A 21,522-nucleotide genomic window follows, 5' to 3' on the forward strand; every position below is an offset into this window, starting at 1 on the left:
TTCCCAAGTACTTCTATGAAAGAGTACTAACTCTTTAACTATGCCAATATTTTTATTAAACTTGACATGCAAAATTCCCTTACACTGCAGTTTCACATTCACAAACTTGTACTATAAATGCCCGTGTTTTATACGGGAGTATATATTTCCACCACATTTTCCATGTGGAAGCTCCTGTTTTATTTCTGACACTGGCTGTAGGGGTGAGGCAGGAGCTTTCACACTGTAATGATGACTTTCATTTTTGCATCAAACGGCTTCTACCTTTGTAGCTGCAGGGCATCAACTCTGATTCATTGCTTTGGCTCTAGTGGTGTTTTGATACTATAATCTAGGCATATCACTGCCAAATGGCTCATTGAACTAAGTAAGTACAGTATAGTGCTTTCTCATCTACTGCAGTACCTGACCACATCACTGACTGCAGCTCTTCATGACTAATAAAAGATGCTATTTGGCAGCCTATTGTAGACATAAAATAACCTGATAACTCTTGCATGAGGTGGGAAATAATAGATTTTGGTTAGATTGTGTTTAACATGTGGCAGAGCTTGAATCCCTGTGAAATTAAAAGCTGACAATGATCTTTCTTTATGGTTTTGAGAGCAATAGGAGGAAAAGATGCAAAGGCTTTGGTGTGTTCTGATGTCTTGCTTTTGGATTTGTCACCAGGACCAAGTGTGGCAAGCACAGTTGTTATCATGCTACTAAAAGAGGGAGAGTGCAATAGGAGCAAGGAACCTGAATATTTTTGCTGGCTGGGTACGGGCGACACTTAATCCCAAAAACCCAGCGTGTTCCCTTTGATTTTCTGAGAAACGCCACCGTAATCCCATTGAGGGGTTCACCAACATCTGCACCATGAAGATAAGCAAGGAGGGAATAAGAGAGAGTGAGCAGCTAGTAAAAAAATAGATGAGGGAAGGAATAATGAGAGATATTGGATATCAGGAAAGACGTAAAGTAAAGCTGACAAAGGGACTGGCTGTATTTGAATGCCAGGATGATAACACTCACCACAAGGGTGGGAAAGAAATGAACAGAAATGCCCCTGACACCATCTGAAGTGTTAAATCAGCTTGCTTTTTTGAGTGTATTTTTTGTTAGACAACTACTAACACTGATTTTCATCAGTTTGAAGCTTTTTCATAACTTTTTTAAAGCTAATAATGTACATTTAAAATGTTATTACCTTAAAAAAGTCTTCCTTAACTAGAATTCTTAAGTAAGTGAACATTTGTTGCCCAATAGGCTGTATATAAAAGATGGACATGGCCACTGTGATCACCTACTGATTTGTAGACTACCATTTTACTTATAGTTTGTCATCTTATGCCTCAGTCACACAGGCCTAGAGACGAGTCGGGGACCCTCTGACAACCTCTGGTCACTGGTGAAAAATGTGTATTCCCCAACTGGTTTGAGAGTGGTTCTTGGCTATTGCTTTGAAATTGCTTATAAAGGGGGCACTGGATTAAAAAGCTCTTTGTGGTTGCTAACACTTTGTTGCCTGTAGTTCGTATGAAAGAAAGCTTGTCTGCAGGCAGTAGTAAAACCCACGCTGTTTGACACAAACCTCTTCAGAGTAAAAGTTGTGCCCAACTTTTACTTTCAAGGCCAACGTTTTCCATTTCTAGTTTGTGTTGCACTTTTACCAGTATCCGCTCGTAGAGCAGTTAGCAAGTGTTTGTAGACATGGAAACTTACATCCAAACCATGGGTAACTGCGGCAAACAGCTACCAAACAACCAAAGATATCACAGAGAATTTTTCAGCACAGCACTTTGTACCTCTTTGAAACCAATTTCATCTACCAAGTACCAACAGCTTCCAGCAACTGTTTGCCTACTGGCAGGGGATGGGTCACTGACTGGTTGTAGGCCTATGCAAATAAAGTTTTAGCAATCAGTTTCACAGTGTCTGCCATCAGCCTCTTACCATTTGATATGTTTTTCCTCTGAGTCTGTGAAACCAGGGCCTTATGTCGCCATCTTGTTTTTTGGTTTGCTTGTTTGCCTCTATTTGAACAAAAGAGTAGCAAAGGTGATGCGCTCTAGCTCTAGCTAGCTAACTTCCCGTGTCCCGTGTTAACTATGATGATTCCAATTTTAATTAGCCAAAAAACAGACTGTAAACAAAATGTATTTTTTGTTGTGCATTTTGTTGGTTACTGGTTACTAAGGTGCCGGCCATAGCCTATCCCAGTGGTGGCTTGAAGCATGTGACATTGTTTTTATTAATTCCCATCAACTTCAAAAATAGCAAGGATGTTAGAGACTAAAATGGAAAGCTCTTGTGTAAAATGGACAAAATGGTGTGTTCATAAAGTTATGATCACTATAGTTTGTTGCTCATAGTTGATTAAAAATGTGGTAAAGCAGACTTGCTATGTGTCAGTGTCAGAACCTGTGAGAGCAACATTAGATACATTGATACATTAGAGCTAAAACCTCATCTTTAATGTAATGCCAGTGAGCTGCCTCTCATAAAAATCTGCCTGAACTTGAAAGTACATTACAGTGTTCTGCCTGCCCTCTAGTGGTGAGATGTGGCATTTTCTTTTCTTTTCATTTCATTTTAGTAATAATAAGTGGTGTAATTATACACATATAAATCTTGTGTTTTATATGTTTTACATGTATGTTCTGTCATGAAACCATCACCACACATACAGACACACACACAACCTCCATTTCTTGATGACTGCAAATACCCCAGATGCAGAAACCCACAACCTATCTGCCCTTCTTACTGTGCAAGGCAGGAGGGGAAGTGAAAAGCTACTTAAGGAATGCCCTATATCTCCAGGAAATTTTTATGCTACCAGAGATCATCTGGAAAATCGTTAAAAATGTGTTACAGGACAGATGGAGGCAGGATGGAAGGAAACGAGAAAATCATATGGTAATGAGCATATAGCTTATAGAAGTGGCATTACAGCAGGGGCCCCTCGGGAGCTCAGTGGATGACTATCTTGATCTTGGGGACAGAACAGGAAAGTCTATATCCCGCTAGTATGGTAATTGCATTAATCTGTCCAAGGTCTATAAATAGGTCATGTTATGCAGCTAGGACATGCAGCTAGCAGCTCCGTGGGTTCTGAAGGCTCGAACCTCATACCTTTGTCCCAAGCCAGCCTGTTTTCATCAATAAGTGTGTTTTTTTCTCTCCGTGTTGTTTGTCTGGGGTTAGGACTTCGATCGAAGGTCCCTCTTCACTGTGACATCCCAAGGCATTACTCCCAGCAGCCCTTGCTCTCCTTCTATTACTCCGCTGGCATCACAGCACTACCTGCAGCTTCTTCAGCAGCAGCTGCAGCAGCAGCAGCAGCACACACACGTGGCTGTTGCTCAGGTAAGAATCATATACACACAGTCTTACAGGGTGTACAGCATTAGACACACACAAAAATCCCAAAGTACAGAATACTTTTTAATCCTCTGCTGTACATGTAATAAAAATACAGATTCAGAGCTTTATGATGAGATTCACTGTAACTGGACTTAGCTGCACGTCAGATATTAAGTGGTAAATGTCTCTATTCACACTTCATAAATAACTAACATTTAAAAAATATTCTTTTATGTTTTTTATTATCGTCTTCTACCAGCAGGATTTCAGATTATTAGAGGCACTTTGAAGATGGCATTTCATTACTCAGAATTAAAATAAATGATTTTTGCTATTGCCAGTAACTTTTTAGGTTGATCCTGGCTCATGCTGTGAATTTGCCTAATGGCAAAAATGACTAAACTTCCTTTGGCCTATTTAGAAACGTACATGGTTAATGCACAAAAATAAGGTAGACTTTTCTCTGCTTCACCCCAGAGCACATTCCGAATTTGCATAATGAGAAAACAGCAACAAACAGTTTATTACCTGCTTCTCTGTGTTTCTCATATTAATGTTGTCCCACTAGAGGGCAGAACTGACACAGTAATGGAAGGACAGTTATTGCAGCTTAATATCTCACTGCCTGGGCTGAAACATAGACACACAAATGATGATAACAAAACATTTGAATGCAGTAAGTCTTCTGCACCAACCACTTAGTCAGTCTTAGACCCAAACAGCCAGAATGTCAGCACTTCCCATTGCAGTCTAGTTATTATAAATATAGAAAGTAACGTAAATCTAAATTTGTCTCCGCAAAATTCTGGAGCTTATGCCGGGTGCGATGTATAAGAACACTGTTTATGTTTCCATTTTGCACGCTCAGGTCAGAAATGTTCCCACTCAAACAAAACACACCTCGGCCTTTGTTCTCTCTCCAGGTACAGCTGCTGAAAGATCAGATGGCAGCAGAGACCGCCGCTCGTATCGAGGCTCAGGCCCGCGTCCACCAGCTGCTGCTGCAGAACAGGGATTTGCTGCAACACCTGACCCTGCTCGTGCAGCAGCTGAAAGAGCTGGAGGCCCGCGCCCTGAAAGCAACACACCCAGGGCAGCCGCAACAGGAGCTGCAAGCTAATGGACACGGTAGGCGACTGGAGGGGTGACTGCTGAGAACAGCATGTTGCCTTTTGAGTAATTTGTTGTCAGGTCAGGTTGTCTATGTGCTGCGGTCTTGATTGCTCACTCCTTTTTTTTTTTGGCCTGTGGATGAAAGTCACGACACAAGCCACGCTCACTCACCGATTTCCCGCGCCTGCCAGCATTGTCATCTGTGCTTGTGGTGATGGAAGATGAAATTTCAGCATAAACTGTCGAGCAATTCAGCCTGGAGAAATTTAACCAAACTGAAAAGGAGTGTGTGGCTGCCAGCCCGACAGATGACATTTTACGTTGAAAGGACTACTGCGCTTTTATACAGGCTTGAAAATTAAAATCGAGAACCATGCATCAACCCCATACTGTGTTATCCCCCCCCACGCATTCCCGTGTAACTCACAGTGGCATAAATCATACTGTGCGCAGTGGATTAAAAACACTTCCCCTCAGCAATATCTTACTTCTCAGTGAGAAGGTGATGATAACAGCCTTTATTCTTTGTTCTTTTTCAGCTAAAAGAATGAAACTAACTAGAGGCAGAGCTGTCAGTCTCTACATTAGTTGTGTTGGCTTAGAGAAAATCTTGCTGACCTCAGGTGCGGCTGGCCTGAGATCAGTGCACAACCAGATCTTTTTCTATAATGAAAGTTAGAAATCTTAACAAACTATTCTAAAAAGTCTGCATGCTGGTTACAGGTGACTCGTGTCATTAAACCTCTTGTTGATTTGTCTCCCATTTTTTCTGTTTTTCTCAGATGGCCAGCAGTCATCAGGTGGCTTAGTTTCAGCATCAGCAAAGTCCCTGTCCTTAAATCTGAAGAATCACTACAGTCAGACCCTGGACCACCTCATCACCTCCACGCCCTCACGGCTGTTCGAAACCTCGCCCCTGTCGCCCACCCAGGTGGGCTGTGCTGAGTCCTACCTCAATCTGCTTAACATGGAGAGCGGCGTCAAACCACCAGCCTCAGCCAACAATGACCTGGACCCCTTCATCAGAGCAAATGGCGCTGTGGAAGACAAGGAGATGTCCGGCAATGAGATTGTCCCGTTCACATCCCGAAACTCTGCCAGCATGGATGAAAAGTAAGACTGCTGTCTTCATGTTTATTGTAAAGAAAAAGACAATATTGGGTGGCTGGAGTGAAGCAATTACATATACATACATACAGAAATTTCTGTTTTGCTGTAACGCTATTACAAACAACAAATTGGCTTATCCCAGCATTGGGAAATTGTTCATATCACTTCCTCAAATACACAAGAGTGAGAATTCTTTTATACAAGAATTCAGAGAGTGGAGGACATCACATGCAGTTGCCTGAGGGGGGAATTTGGTATATGAAAATTCCTTGGCTATCTAGCCTAGGCAAAGCCCTGCCACTAACAGTTCAGAGTCTGTGCCTTCACAGCAGTGTGATCAACATAGCACTGTTTGTTGGTAATAGCAGCAGCGATGTATCCACCAGATAGTGGTGGGGCGTGGAGATTTTGCTCATCCATCTCCCATGTCCATGATGACAGAAGAGAAATACGGCTTGTATAGTCAATCAGTCGTTTTACATATCAGGAGATAAGAACAAAAATTATGTGGCTTTTAAAATAAAGTAAAATTCAGATGAACAACTACAGATGCCATATTGCACTGTGTAGTTATTTAATTAGTAAAAGTTCAAATGCACATGCTGTGCATAAAAATTTATCTACACCTTCATTGCTTCTAAAGGAGTTAAGAGGGTAATTAGCAGCCGGGTGCTGCTAATCAAATGCATTTGATTTATTCATCATCAGCAAGTGTGAGCACCTCTCTAAAAGGAAACGTTTTGGCAGTTTTGCTGGTCTCGAGCATGCAAGTGTGTGTGTTAACGAAATGGCGAGGAGGAAGGACATTAGCTCCGATCTCAAAGAGGCAATTGTTGCTGTCATCAATCTGGGAAGGGTTATAAAGCCATTTCCACACAAGTTGTCCATCATCCTACAGTGAGAACGATTATTTAAGAGTGGAAAATATTCCACACACTTGCCAGCCTTCCCAGGAGCAAATTCACCCCAAGGTCAGACTGTGCAATTCTCAGAGAAACTACAAAAAAACCCAAGAGCTACATCTCAGACTCTACAGGCCTCAGTTGGCATGTTAAATGTTAAAGTTCATGATTGTACGATTAGAAAAACGCTGGAAAAGTATGACTTGTTTGGAAGGGTTGGTAAGAGAAAGCCTCTTCTCTCTAAAAAGAATGCGTAAGCATGGCTTAAGTTTGCAAAGTTGCACCTAAACAAATCTTGAGAATTCTGCAAAAATCGCCTTTGGACAGGTGGAGGGGTGTTTGGTTTAATGCACAGTGGCACATTTGGTAAAAAACAAACCAAATTGGAACTCATTCCAACTGTCAAGCACGGTGGAAGAGTGGTGAGGATTTAGGCTTAGTGTGCAGCCTCAGGACCTAGTCACCTTGCAGTCAGCATTAACTCTGTATACTAGTATTCTAGAGTTAAATGTGAATGATGTGGCGTATTATAAAAAACTGAAAAGTAATAACAAGCAGAACTTTGTTTCAAAGAAGTTGATTGGATTGGTAACCTTTAACGACGCTAGCAGGCGGGTTTTGCTAACTTTGGACTGAACAGCATTAGCTGTTTCTCCTGTTAAGTTAAACTAAGGAGTATAGATTGACATTTAGCACACATATCCTCGTCCAACTTGCTGAACATTTCCCCCGAACGTTAAGCTCCTTTAATGGCTTCTCAACATGAGTTTGTTTCATGAAACAGAAACACGAGGCCAGAGTTTAGAGCTGATGGAGTTTCGTGTGTTTCTCTTAAATCTCATTCCCTCTCATGAGCAACTCCAATCCCCTCTTTGTTTGTCTAACCCGAAACCTTCTCTCCCCCGTGTTCTGTAATCCCCTGACTGCAGTCACACTTTGATTAGCTGGAGGCGTTTTCTGCTGAGTCGAGCTGTTCCCCGCTAATAACACTGAAAGCTAGCGGATGTGTATGTCGCTGCGTAGCCTGGTTACCCCAAACACAAACTGACATAAGCAGCATGCATGGCCATTAAACCACACATCGAGAGAATAAGGACAGTAAATGTGATCATTTTCTTGCAATAATTCATTATTAATGTGTTTTGCTTTTCAGGCTTACTCGAGGCTCCATTTCTCGCTTGCACATTTTATCTTGTGAATTGCTTTTACTACCTTACCTTTGACTCAGCATCTAAATTGTCTGGCATGCCGCCCAGTGATACCTGTGCACGCACACACACACACACACACACACACACACACACACACACACACACACACACACACACACATGCCTTGCAAACATATATAGAACTACTGTGTATAATCACTTTTTAATTAGGTTTAAATGCTCTTAAAACCCCTCCTGCTCTAAACTTTTACTACAAAAGATCCAGGAGAGTTCTCAGTCAGGATAAACTCTTTTAGTAATTTCCTTTTTATCCAGTTTCCTTTTCCTTTCATTCACACACTTAAATTGGCTCTACAGAGCATCTTTAAGATGATTTCAAAACAGTGAAGGAGGAAAATGGGAAGTTGACCTGGCAGATTGCTTGTGCTTATCCAGACTCATAGCCTGTGGTTTCGTCCCAGCCAGTCCCCACTCACATCCATTCACAACCTGAAACTCTACCCTGCTACTATCTTTTTTTTTTTTTTGCATAAGCAAAAGAAAAAACAAAGGTTAACCTCAGACGTCTTCCAAAGAGAAGCGTCCTGTTACTGTACATTTCCATCTGAATATTGAATTCTTCTGGGAGTGTGCGGCTCGCATGCAAGGCCCTCTCGCTCCCGCTGTTTCACTGCCCCACCACATTTTCTATTTTAAAAGACGAAGTAGCTCAGGAACTTACCACCAAAGTGACTTTTCTCTGGCTGCCACCCTCCTCCTCATCCTCCTCCTCCTGTATTGGCTTGTGTTAGCGTCCTCTCCTGAGTGACATCATCTTTATGTAAAAAGCAATCTTGAAATTTGATGCCCGGCTCTTACACAAACGACATACAAAAGGGATGAAAGTCAGGGTTACTGCTGAGCAGAAGAAATACACAACAAACAGTTTTGACCTTTTTTGCTGTTTAGATTAGGTGATGTGATGAAGCTTATGTAGCCCAGCCAGATCTTGTAAATTTGCTACAGCATAGGAAAAATAGAGGGGAGGTGGGGGCGGCAGTGGAAAAATGGAAACTTCATCTCCCTTGTGTTATTGTGTCCCCCCCACCCCACCCGTTTGCCAAACTCCTTTGCATTACCTTTGACGCAGTGAGACGCCTCCTGTGTCTGCCCTCCCCCACCCGCTGCATAGCAAATTTTATTGCTTCCATTTGCTTTTGTTTTCTGGATTTCCCCAGCGGATCAATGTTTACAGCCTGAGTGGCCCAATTTTATGTTCTGCGAATGACTAGACAGGTCCTCCAGTGCCATCTTCTCCCTCCCATCTCTTCTTTACCCCCCTCCCCGCCCTCCCTTGCTCCCATATCTAGCACTGGTCAAGCAGAGTGACAGAATCTATTGGCACTGTTAATGCAAAATCACCACGCATTATCCTACAAATTCATATGTGTGTTCTTCAGCTCGCCAGCTGTCCCCGGTGCTTTATGTTGCCGCTTATAGCGTTCGGTGTATAGCCAGCCGTGTAGTGAGTCAACCTTTACACAACACGAGTGGGATCAAAACAGGATGTTATAGTAGGCTTAAAATACACTTTGTTGCCACAACTTTGAGCTGAGTAAGAGGATGACTAAAGTGAGCGGAGACTCCTGAGTGCACGGACGTTTGTACAAAATGTTGAGTCAATCCATACGTTAGTGAGATATCTCTACCTGGACCAAAGTGGTAGACAGACCAAAGATTGACATCCCTTGAGCCACAATGCTGCTAAAAGCTGCAGCCTGCCCACACAGAGCTCAGACAGAAACATATAGTAGCCAGCTTATATTCACAAGTGAGTCATACTTTCCCGTGGCATACACTGCACTGTATACACTGGCATTCTCTTCCACTCTCTCCGACAGGACTGCATGTTGCATAATCACATTTCCTGACCTATCTCATGATATTCCTTTCTCCTCCATCTTTTCTTCATTTTGCTGCTTCATCACATCATGGTCTCTGTTTCCGAGCTGCACTATCAGACCTCGCCGGCTGATAATTTGATTGCACAAATGTGATGGGAGCGTACTGGATAATGGTTTTAGGCATTTGGGCAGAACCCATACTGTCCGCTGAATTTGCATGCTGTTTTTCACAAACAGTTACTGTAATGTTTTTTGACAGTTTTTCAGCAAGATTCATTCGTGCCTTCGGACTCAGATTGGGCTGAATGTGATGTCTGCAAAGCTGGAAAGTTTGTAAGAATGAGCTTTGACAGGCACTCAAATTGGCAGGTTTCTGCTTTTCAGAAAAATTAGTGGAATTTTGAAGTTTTGCAGACTTTCACGTTCGTCCATCTACAAACTTAAACGTCCCACACGGACATCTAACCAACACCCTCGACTGGGGTTAAGTGTTAGTTTCTGTAGAAAAACAAGATGCTTTTACAAAGGCCCAGCGTCCCCTTTGAGTTTACACGTCCTACTTCTTTTCTTCTTTCTCTTCGTGATTGACTGCTTTGTTCCTTTTTATTTAATGGTTAAAAAATTAGTCATGTGTACTTAGGTTGTAAATAAATGTTTTAAAAAGCCTTTGCTCCTCTCTCCGCTCTGTTCGTTTATTTTCATGTGAGATTTATTAGTTCAAGAACAGACAGTGAAAAGGCTGTCACATATCTTTGGTAGTAAAATAATTCAGGGAAAAGGCACTGGTACTCCATCTACTAACCATTTCTTAAGTAATAGACTTGTCTGTGGAAAGTTTTTTATTAAGAAGATATTTTGTTTTTGTGATATTTTTGAGTTATGGAAGGAAAATTAATCACTACTTTGCAGATTTATCATGTGCCACCAAGTAGCAATGCACCAATCCAATCTAATGGAGTCCAGTCGTGAGCTCAGTTCAGTCCTGACTCGAAAAACTGGATTGGATTGGATGTCAGAGCTGGCACATTTCAGTTCAAACCATGCATCATTAGCTGCTAGCAGGATCGCTAACGTAGCATGTAGAAAGCTAGCAGCAAAGCGACAGCAGCTTGGAGATATTTTACTGTAGCTACACCAGCAGCTTTTGTTTTCTCTGCAAGTTTTTAATTTAACCACAAATTATTTTCAAGCGAGGTAATTATTGACATTATTTATGCATGCCTAAAGTAGTTGACTTGCATTGCTGTTCTAAGGCAATTGACAGGCCTCAAGGTTTTGTGTTCTGTCCAGTTTTTACAGATTACAATACATGAAAAAAATGCAGTAACTTATAGTGCCAGAATAACCAGCACAGTGAATGACAGTAATCCTTTCAGTTTTAAGTAAATTCCAAATTCCAAAAATGTTAGAATTGCTGTGAAAATGTAAATAAACGAACAAAATTCTGTAAAATGGTATTAGCGCTTTTTGAATTTGACAAAAGCCAAAAAGGCTAGAAAAGTAAGTAGCACTACAAAGAAACAGCTGTTGGGGGGAATAACTAGGTTAACAGGTCAGTAACATGGTTTTTACAGGCAGTGGTTTCACTGGTCTGCAAAAACCTGGTGCTACAAATTGTGGAAAAGTTCAGAATAATGTAAAATTGTGAAGAATTTGAGAAAAGCATCATCAGTAGTACATAGCATTGTCAAAACACTAAGAAAATCTGGAGAAATCTCTGTGCGTAAGAAAGAAGGATAAAAATCAATACTAGATTTCCATATCTTCTGGCCTTCAGGAAGCAAGGCATTAAAAACAGGCGTGATTCTGTCTGTAAAGTCACTGCGTGGGCTCAAGAACACTTCCAAAAGTATTTGTCTGTAAACACAGTTCATTTTGCCATCCACAAATAGAGGTTAAAGCTCTAACATTCAACAAAGTGCCCATATGTGAACACTGCTCAGAAATTCTGCTGTCTTCTCTGAACCAACGCTCATTTCAAATAGACTAAATTAAACTGTAAAATTGTTCTGCGGTTGGATAAACTGAAATTATTTTTGGAAAACGTGGACACTGCATTCTCTGGAGTAAAGAATAGAAATTGCATCTCTGATTGTATTGGGGGTGCATTATTGTCTGCATAATTTGCAGTTTGCACATCTCAAAAGCATCATGAGTGCTGAAAGGTGCAAACAGGTTTTGCAAGGAAGGCATTTCATATTTTAGATAGACAATCCTAAACCGCTTACTGCAGCTATTAAACAGCACAGCTTTGTAGTTGAAAAGTCCAGGTGCTGCCCTGCCTGCTGTCCAGACTTTTTACTAATTTAAAACATTTGGTCCATTATGAAATAAAAATGATGACAAAGAAGACCCAGGACTGTTAAGCAGTTAGATTCATATATCACAAATAAAATGGGACAACATCCCTCTCCCAAAAGTCCAGCACCTGGTCTTTTCAGTTCCCAGATGTTTATCGAGTATTGTTAAACCATGGTGAACATGGCCCCTTCCCTACTTCACAGCTTTTTTTAAAAGATGTGTTGCTACTATCAACGTCAGAATGACCCTATTTTTTGTTTAAATTGGTACATTTTCTCATTTTAAACATTGGTTATGTTTTCCACATTATATTGCAAGTAAAATATGGGTTTGTGAGATTTGCAGAGCTTTGCTTTGTGTATTTATTTACATTTTACACAGCACTCCAGGTTTTTTGGAATTGAGGTCATGCAGTACTTTGCAATGCTACCTTTGGATTTCAGGTCAGCTAAAGGTGACTTTTGTAAAATGCATATTTTCCACAAAGCATTTTGAATGCGCTATCTCTCTGATTTTCACCTCTTGCTGGCATTTGCAGCTGTATTCAGCGCCACGCACCAAGTCAGACTGATGGAAAAACCTTTGGTCTAGTCAGGGAAGTGCATGTTTCCACCTTATGTAACACCGAAGTTATTATTGACTTGTTGAAGCTGAGTTTAGAATGGGGGAAAATACTTCCACACCCAGCTGCTCGACCGAATATCTCCATTCCTGTCTGCTACTGTGTGGTATTAGATATTACCACGGAGGGTACCAATGATGGAAATGTTCAAATCCAAAACCTTTTAGCTGTTATTCCTTCCACATGCATAGCTCCCCGACTCTCTGTCGTCTAATTGTGGCCTCTCTTTGGTACAGGTGTGAGGACCCGCTCCTGCTCATCCTCTTCTTCCTCTAACCATCCCTCATTTCCTAACGAGATATCATCAGCCACTGCCTTAAACCCCCCCAGCTCATGCCTTTCATCGCCCTGTCCCCATCCCCATCCCTCTCATCGTTTACCGCACCAACCTGCTTCTCCCTGGGAGCCCGGGGAGCTCTCTGCCACTGCCTAAGCCCCCTTCCTCTCTTCCTCCTCTTCTCTGCCCCTTCTCCTCCCTCTATGTGAGTATTACTCATGGTAACCAGCATGTGGAGCATGTGTCTGTGGCACAAGCATGAGGCTGTGCATGCAGTGGATGAACAGTGTGGGTGTTCGCTGGCTCGTGCGTAGGTCTCGCCAGTGATTTCTCTGCTAATGACTGCGTAACCTCTATTTACATTCAAATGTGCTTCTGCAAATTTAGAAGCCGCATTAGCATTGAGGTAATCAATGAGTCACAAATGTTTTATGCTCAGCACTTTTGTCTCTGTTTTCCACCTTTTGTTGGATTGTTTTGTCTCTCCCGGTTTTGCCAGAAGAGAGGAAACGTTCTTGTCAAGACGTGGTATTATTTTATCTGTGGAGGTTTGGCCTGAGCTGTAAAACTGTCAGAGCAGGGCTGGAGGAGCGGCACATCTTTATGTACCTGTCTTAGACTCGATCTGTTAGAGTCGGCTCTGTGAGATATTTTAGAGTGTGAGTGTGTGTTTTTGTCACATGCATGTTTTGATTTACCGAGAGAATCTGAGAAGACCATCCACCGCCATAAAGCACCAGAGGTCTCACGTACTGTTCTGCTGCATGTGTGACAAGCAGCTATTAAAGAAACCATCAGAAATCTTGTAATTAATCAAGTTCAGTCAGGACCACTACAGTCAAAACAGAACTGTATTTACATCAGAGTTAATTTATATTAATCAGCATTTATGAAACGTGGAAAGGCCAACCGGGAGCATTCCTCCCATAGCAGCAGCAAGACCTGCAGCACAGATCCGAGTGGCAGTCACTGACCAATATGACAATTAAGTCACACACAGCACTAAGGGAGGAGCTGGGGTGGAATCCAAAGCAGCTGGCAGGTGCACAACAACTAAACTAGTTTTAATATCACACCCTATATGAGATTCCAGTTGGATGCGTAGAAGATTGCTGAGGAGTCATTTGCTGCTGGTTAGCTTGGGATCAGCCGGGAATTGTGACTGCGCTTGTCTTTGTGCCCTGCCTCAATTTAGAAGTAGTGGAAGTAGTAGTTTTCCAGCTGCATTGTGAAAAAAAGATAAATCCACAGTGAAATCAACTGAATCTAATTGCTGATCAAATGATACACCAGAAGTAAGCACTCATGTTCTCTTTTGAACTGTGTTTGTACTGTCATTGCAGGTACTCTCATAATAATCACTTGACTTTATAGGATAATGAGCACTGGACGACTTGATCACTGTGGGCTACTGTGGGCCATTTCACAGTCAAAAGTCTGACCCCAGTCCTTAGCTCATCTTGTATTCTGTACACCTAACGGGACTAACTGAGCATTGGATTTTTAAAGTTCAGTGACCTATTTTCAGTATTTTCTTGCTAAAGTATCTACTGTTTAATCACTAACACTCTGTAGCTCTACATAATATAGAATGAAAGCTGTTATGTTACATAATAATAAAATTTAAATTAGCTCTTCAGACTCAAGATGTGAAGGATAATACATGTTTTATCCAGCAACAACAGCTGGTTATAAGCTAACGTCATGCCAGCTAATGTTAGGCTCATGTATGTTACAAATCACGCTTTCGCTCTGATAAACAACTTGATTACATTCTCATAATGTATGAGAGCTTATTTGCTAAATGTCAAAGTTTCGCTCACAGCAGAAAGGGTTAGCAGACTGACACTCAATACAAATAAACGGTGGCCACCATAGCTAGGATTGTGCTCTTGAATTGGGAAGGGTAAAGAAATCTACTGACGTCTAGTGGTGAGATTTTACACACTGTAACTTTAAAATACAGACATGGTGTTGGCAGAGTATTTATTTAAAATGTTAATATTAGAAGTTGTAATGTTATATACATTAACATTAGTTTAAGCATTTATTGAAGCAATAATTTACTTTAATTTAGCCAATCAGCTAGGGCTGCCACGATTAGTCGACTAGTCACGATTACGTCGACTATCAAAATCGTCGACGACTGATTTAATAGTCGACGCGTCATTTGAAGCTTTGTAAGATCCCAAAAGCAGGAATAATAGCAGGATTTAAGAGTGTAACGGACTGAAACAGAAGATGGCAGCACTGCATGTACAAGGATGCCAGCTGCCGTTAAACCCCGAAGAAGAAGAAACTGTGTCCCAGAATTCATAGCGCGGCCCAGCGCAGTTGTCAACAATGGCGGCAGCTAGTTAGTTTTAATATTACTCTTATTATTCTTTCTGGGTCACAAAATAAACGTTTAACATATTTTCAGGCGAGAATGTAGCTGTGTAAACCTCAAATATCTGCTCAGTTTATCAAGACACCACATATTTTCAAAAGCGCTCCGACGTTTTCGGAGGCGTCTGTTACCCACTAGCTCGATAGCTAGCCGGGGGCCATGAGAGCACCGGACTCCCGGCAGATCGTTTTCAAACCCACCGCCCTACTCAGGTTAAACATATACAAGTGGCTTAGATAACTTAAAAATGTTATTGTTTGGCTTTTTTCAGTATTTTATTTGTTCCTGAGTAAATCGGCTGAGTTTATTAAACTCCACCGAAACAATCTGCACATTTAATTAGAATTCAATTAACTATCATCTTGTCTTTATTTTTAGTTAGCACAGACCTTAAACACTTAAAGCTGTAAGCTAATGATAGTTATATAAGAGCAGATGCTGCTGGTGCAATAAGCTGTACTTTTACGTTCAATGGATGATGATCTGATTAGTCGACTAATCGCAAAAATAATCGGTGACTAGTCGACTATCAAAATAATCGTTTGTGGCAGCCCTACAATCAGCACTATAGCTGACTTAACTTTGGATGCTGTTGAATGTCAGTTGTTTTAAGTGGTTCGCTAAAGTATTGGAACTATTTCCTCGTCCCTTGCAATGACATGACAGCATTTTTACATTTTGCCTTTGGCGAATTGGTTGACGAATTCGTTGGTCATCTACCTCGAATACTAAGTACTTCCATACCAGCCTTCTTATTAATGAGCGTGGCAAAGCAATTACAGCAGCTGTACTAGTCACAATCTTCCAAGTGTAGTTTATCCTGTGCTTGTGTGTGTTCCTGTTTTATTTCTTTAGCAAGTGAGGATAAACTAAAACACTTCCTGGCATATTTCATCTCGTTCAGTTCCAGAAGATTCACAGCTTCAGTACAAAGGCCTGCTAGAGTACTTAAGGCAAAAACACAAAAGTACTGTCACATTTTCAGAATTTTGGTATTGAAAGATATCAGCAGTGTCTGTTCTGTTGACAACCCCAATCCCAGTTGTATGTCCTGGTCTTCCAGAGTAGTGCTAAATCAAAATAGTGACAGAAAGTAGAGGAAAAGAAAATAGCCTGATGCTCAATCCAGCTGGAATCCAAGCCACAACTTGGCAGCACTTTAAAAATAACACCATTTAAACCTGCTGCAGAGTCAAACCGTTAAATGAGCAGATTGTGCGTGAACAGTGAACCTACCAGCCCAAAAAGAAGCTAAGTAAGAATCAAGTGGATTCATTTGCCTTTAGGGCTCACTATGTGTGCTACTTTGAGTATAAACATGAATGTCTCCACCAAAAATTTCTTAACATCGTTTCATGGAAAACCACAAATGTTAACCTGCTAACCTCATTAAAACTCAGCCTGTGGCCACCGTTGATGCAGGTGCCACATTTTGTGTCAGTCAATAAAAACAGTTTCCAATACATTTAACTGAAAATAAAAAAGTTACCACATGCTGTCCTTTGAGGAAAAGTCGAGGGATCCTAAAGCAGTCGGCTCCATTCTCAGGGAACCACAACCTTTGAATGCCGGCCCTTTCATTGCTACATTTTTCTTCATCTGCATTGCAATCCCCACAGCTACACTGGCTTACTAATGATACCCCCCTGTGCCTTTGGAGTCAGTGGAGTTCAGGTTGACTTTTACCTTCCTGTGCTACGTTGTGCTGCTCCATTTGTTAGTGTAGGAAATGGCGGATAATTATCTCAGGAGATGTTTTCCCCATCATTACTGTAGCTGTCATCATCATCCTCGTGTGGAGACGGCAAATACATCATTAGGTCACATAAGTTCATTACTCAGCCCAGGATTCACCCACGGACCAGATTTCTCGGGGGAACGAAGTTAGCAGCCACAGTTATAATGTAAATGGGAGGAGTCGGGGAGGAAGTGAGGCTTGTTATCGGATGTTTGTCAGGAATCATTTTCCAAGAGAATGCCTATAATTGAGTGTGGTTGTGAGCACTGGTGCTTGTCATGATGTTATGGTGGTAAAATCAGAGTGAGCAATGTAGCTATTTCTGGTTGGGGGAAAGCCTGCAGCTTTTTCCTTGCTTCTTTACGCTTCCCCTCCCGCAGTCTTTGGCTCTTTTTCTTCGCCCGTCCCTCCGTTTCCCCCGCAGAGAAGCTGTGGGACGTAGATAAGTTCCTAGACAGCCGGAACAACAGGGAGCCAGAGACAGAGTCACTGTGTCGTGTAGTAGCAGCTTACACCACAGTGCACTCAGGTTAATGGAGTATAATGTGACTGATGGAGCAAAACTGGCTCAAGGTGCATTCTTCTACTAATAATGTAGAAAATTATGCTGAATATAAATAAGCAAAAAAAAAAACCCCAAAAAAACAAACAGAAAATGTGCTCATGAATCTACTGTTTCTCAACATGTTAGCCGGTTGAAGGCTTCACTAACCGCTGCCTCTGTTTTCTCACCGACAGGTGCAGGCAGATAATCCCCAAACTCGACCCTCCTCCACCTTCCGTAAACCGCAAGAGAGCTAGCAGGACATTGTCTCCAGGGTCAGAGGTCGCAGCTGCGCCTACGCCCGCAGAGGTCACCTCTAACGACGCAGCCCCCAGCCGTAGCAGCAGTATCTCGTTCCCTGACATCACCCCCAGCTCGCTGTCATCCGGTGACTTCCACTCCCTGAGCAACGGCGAGAGCAGCTCCTGCTCCACCAGCGAGGACTCGGGCGTGCGCTCCGAAACCAAGTCCCTGCTGTCGCCCCTGCGTGACGACGACGACCTGTTCGGGGACCGTGGGACATTTTTAACAGCCTCCAGTGGCTGTAACAGTCCCGTGGAGGAGAGGGGGGAAACCGTTCTCTCAGCCGCTGAGTCGTATCCCACTGAAGCCCCCACCCTCACTTCACAGTCGGACACTTGTGGCCACCCGCTGCCCTTCTCCCCGATGAATGATACCTGCCTTCACATCAGCTTTTCTGAGGATGAGCTGCTGGAGAGCAGCCAGGAGGACCCTAACGTCCCTCAGCGGAGCTAGGAGCTATTGATCTCCTGGAAAACTTCCATCATCTTCTGCAATCAGCTTTTAATCTAATATTTACTATCAGACCCTCCTATGTTTGCACTGGGCTCTATTTCAGGGCCTTTAATCGTTCCACCCACTTGTGACACAGTACAGGCACACAGTAGCTGATACCAGTTCCTGGAAAGTACTCTATTGTACAGTTGATTAGCCTGTGGACAGATTTAGTATTTTTTTAATAAAATAATGAGCTAATTTACTTTTTAGTGACTAGAATGTTTAGCAGAATACATGTAGCACCTCTTGCACCGTTAAAGTCAATTTAGCGTAGAATTCAAAGCCAACGAGGGAACACGTTTTATTTTTGCTAGTAGTCGACGTTAAAAGATTATTTTGTATGATGGTTCTATGTGGTACAAACTAAAGATACACGATGACCATGCAAGTGCTTGTGATTTTGATGTTGGGAGAAGCCTCGATTTCTGCAGGAGCACCCGACGGGTAATGGTGGGCGGAAAGAAAAGAACAAGAAAGTCAGTAAAAATGGAAAATGATGTGTTGCGGTCTGCGCACAGCTGTGTAGCGCTGTGCATTATGTTTTTGTACTCTCAGAGGTTAGTGGGTTTTAGAATGTTTTTTTTCTTACTTGCATTTCGTGGGCCTTAAAGCACTGCTGGGAAAATGAGTGGAATGTCTGCAGGTATTCCGTGTATTCAATTGATTTGTTTTGGATGCAATCCTTTAAAACCAAAGGGGATTTTTGAATTAAAAGCATTTTCTTTTTGAGAAACTCGACATGAAGCTAATGACCGTGAAAGTAATGGATTGCGCCCGTCTGAGTGGGGAGTCTGTTACAAGATACTGAATGGGAAGATAATTGGGGAATCAGAGAGGACCTTGGAGAAAGACAGCTTGGCAGATGGATTTTCTCTTCTTTGCTTCTATCTTTGTCAAATCTTGAATACCCAACAAATCTGCTTTCGTTTTCAGGGTGAATTAACCTAAACGGTGGGAACATTGTTGGCATTCAATCGAGAGAAAAGGACCTCGAGTAGTTTAAAGTGAATCAAACTTCACTCTCATCCCAACAGTTTAGTTATAAAAGAAATAATTGTATGAAGTTGAAATGAAAATGCCAAAATGTTCCACCATAGATCAAACCAGATTGAAAAATTCAATAAACTGAGTTACTTTAAATGTCTGACATTTTATAAATGAAATCATAAAATGTTGAAGAAAATGCTAGAGATAATAATCGGAACGACGGACGATGAAAAGCAGTAGCTGTTTAACTTCACGTTTATAAGGTTTCTGTTGCCTTGTTAATGGTGTTGAATAAAGTGCCACCTTCTGCGAGTAGAAGTGAATATAAATGGAGATGAGGGGTAAAGCACACAAGGTCACAGGGGGGGAGTGTAAAGTTGCAGGTGTACAGGCAAAACACAGAAATCAGGCTTTTCCCAACATTACACGTGGCAGGGAGCTTAACAGCAATAACATGTAGATGAAAAAATAATAAAGAGAAACAGCTGAAGAAAAATTTGTTTCTGGTTATTTGTGGATCACTTGAAATGAACTAAAGTCTTAGACCCTTACTTCCTGTTACCTTCTGCACACAGGACACCTAGGGAGAAGAGTGCTATGGAAGGAGGGGGTTCAAAGAAAACCTGTGCTTACTGTACTGCTTACATTTCCTGTCGTTGCACATATTTTAATCTGCTGCCGATGTTTGTTCACACGCCTTTTCATTCAGTGTAATTTCCTGTAACCGCTGTACAGTCAACATCATTTGAACCACAGCCAGAGCTGAAGCTACATTGAGAAGATTACACTGCAAATAGTAACGCAGCGGTGTAAGATATCAGCGCACAGGTGCGGCTCTGGGGAACTACTGTAGCAGCTCACGGCTGGATTCCAATAAAGACTGTGCTGTTGGTTTCGTCTCCTCGCTTTGAATGGAAAGCAGAACAGACAGATCGTCCGCTCTTCTGGCCTGTTTGGCTATGCATTCATTATATCTCATTACAGTCCCATTTGACATTAGGAATTCATGCCTCTCAAATTCTTTACCACACACTTAACATTTTCAAGGCTTGACGACACTTCCTGTCCCTTCCTCCAAGGCGTTGTGCTCCCAAGGTGTCCTTTTGAAGGTGAGCTTTTTCTTCTCTCTAGTCCACGAGTCTGCAAACTTCGCTTCTACAGTGTGCCCTGTCACTTCAGGGTGCAAACATCTGACTGACAGGCTTATTAGCCTTCAGGGCCTCAGTGTAATGCAGCTGTAGCAAAGAAGGCAATGCTGTTATTTCCCTGCGCACCTCTCTAATCTAAGGACTGCAAACACCACCTCTGCTACAGTCTGGAGATAAGAAATTAGCTGTGTAGTGTCCCTGCGTGCCTTCATTCTCACCTTCAACATGGAATTCCCCTGCTGGATAATCAATAATGCAGGATGCTTGTGCAGCTTGTCCCTCCTCTCTCTCCTATTTCTCTCCAGAGAGGTGGTTTCCATCCTGTTCAGTAAGCCCATTCAATACAAGACTGCATCTGATCTGCGATCAATCTAACGTAGCCCATAGAAGCTGGAAGGCAGCCTCACGCCAAAGCCCCAGCTCCTCGGCTTTACATAGCCGTTTAAAGTAGATGTCCCTCGTCCTTTATATGCCCATTAATGCTGCTGAAAAGTCATTAGTCTGTGTACGGACAGGAGCGAGCCGGTCAGTGATAAAAGCTGTGTGTGTGTGTGTGTGTGTGTGTGTGTGTGTGTGTGTGTGTGTGTGTGTGTGTGTGTGTGTGTGTGTGTGTGTGTGTGTGTGTGTGAGAGATGCTGGTGATCACAGGCACAGGGACCGACTCATTATGCAAAGCCTGCTGCTTTTAACAGCTGCCAGTAGAAACCAAGATAAAGAAACAAATCAGATCTTGTTACCTTTTTTTTAAAGAAATCATCCGAGAATGAGGAAGCCCAACAGTTTAATTCTGACATCAACACAACAGGGTTGTGAAGATAGCAATTCAGCGCATTTTAATTAATCTAATGTTTAAATGTTCAGCTGCATTTAGTATTTACAGGGCAGAAGGCTCAGAAAAGTAAACAGAGAAGATAGAGGGTGTGATAGTGTCATCTCTCTTTAAATGCAAATTTGTAATATCAAAGTCCTTGCTGGATACCATCAGTTTTTCTCGGGTCATAATTATGTAGCAAACACATTAGCAAGAAGTTCAAAGCAGAGGGCAGGATACAAGTTTTCAGGGTAAAACTCTTTTCCTTTTAAATGTTTCAGTGACTCCATTTTTATATACACAGGATGTGAAAAGTGTCTTGCTTCCTCTTTGTTATTGTTATTAATATGTATAGTGAAATCACTAAGCTGGTGCAC

The 21,522-nt window shown here is 42.0% G+C and overlaps 1 protein-coding gene across 1 annotated transcript in view; it reads left to right on the plus strand.

Moving 5' to 3' along the window:
* Positions 1-19,953, plus strand: part of LOC308391975 (carboxyl-terminal PDZ ligand of neuronal nitric oxide synthase protein) — a 55,387-nt gene extending 35,434 nt beyond the window's left edge. Inside the window, exons 8-11 of the mRNA XM_080874815.1 lie at positions 3,193-3,354; positions 4,275-4,479; positions 5,247-5,577; positions 17,596-19,953. Of these exons, the coding sequence (XP_080730941.1) occupies positions 3,193-3,354; positions 4,275-4,479; positions 5,247-5,577; positions 17,596-18,157 (1,260 nt within the window). The 3' untranslated portion in view covers positions 18,158-19,953. The remainder of the gene's footprint in view (positions 1-3,192; positions 3,355-4,274; positions 4,480-5,246; positions 5,578-17,595) is intronic.
* Positions 19,954-21,522: the final 1,569 nt, after the last annotated feature.

Source organism: Rhamphochromis sp. 'chilingali' (genome assembly GCF_963969265.1).
Source record: "Rhamphochromis sp. 'chilingali' genome assembly, chromosome: 2".
Classification (NCBI taxonomy): domain Eukaryota; kingdom Metazoa; phylum Chordata; class Actinopteri; order Cichliformes; family Cichlidae; genus Rhamphochromis; species Rhamphochromis sp. 'chilingali'.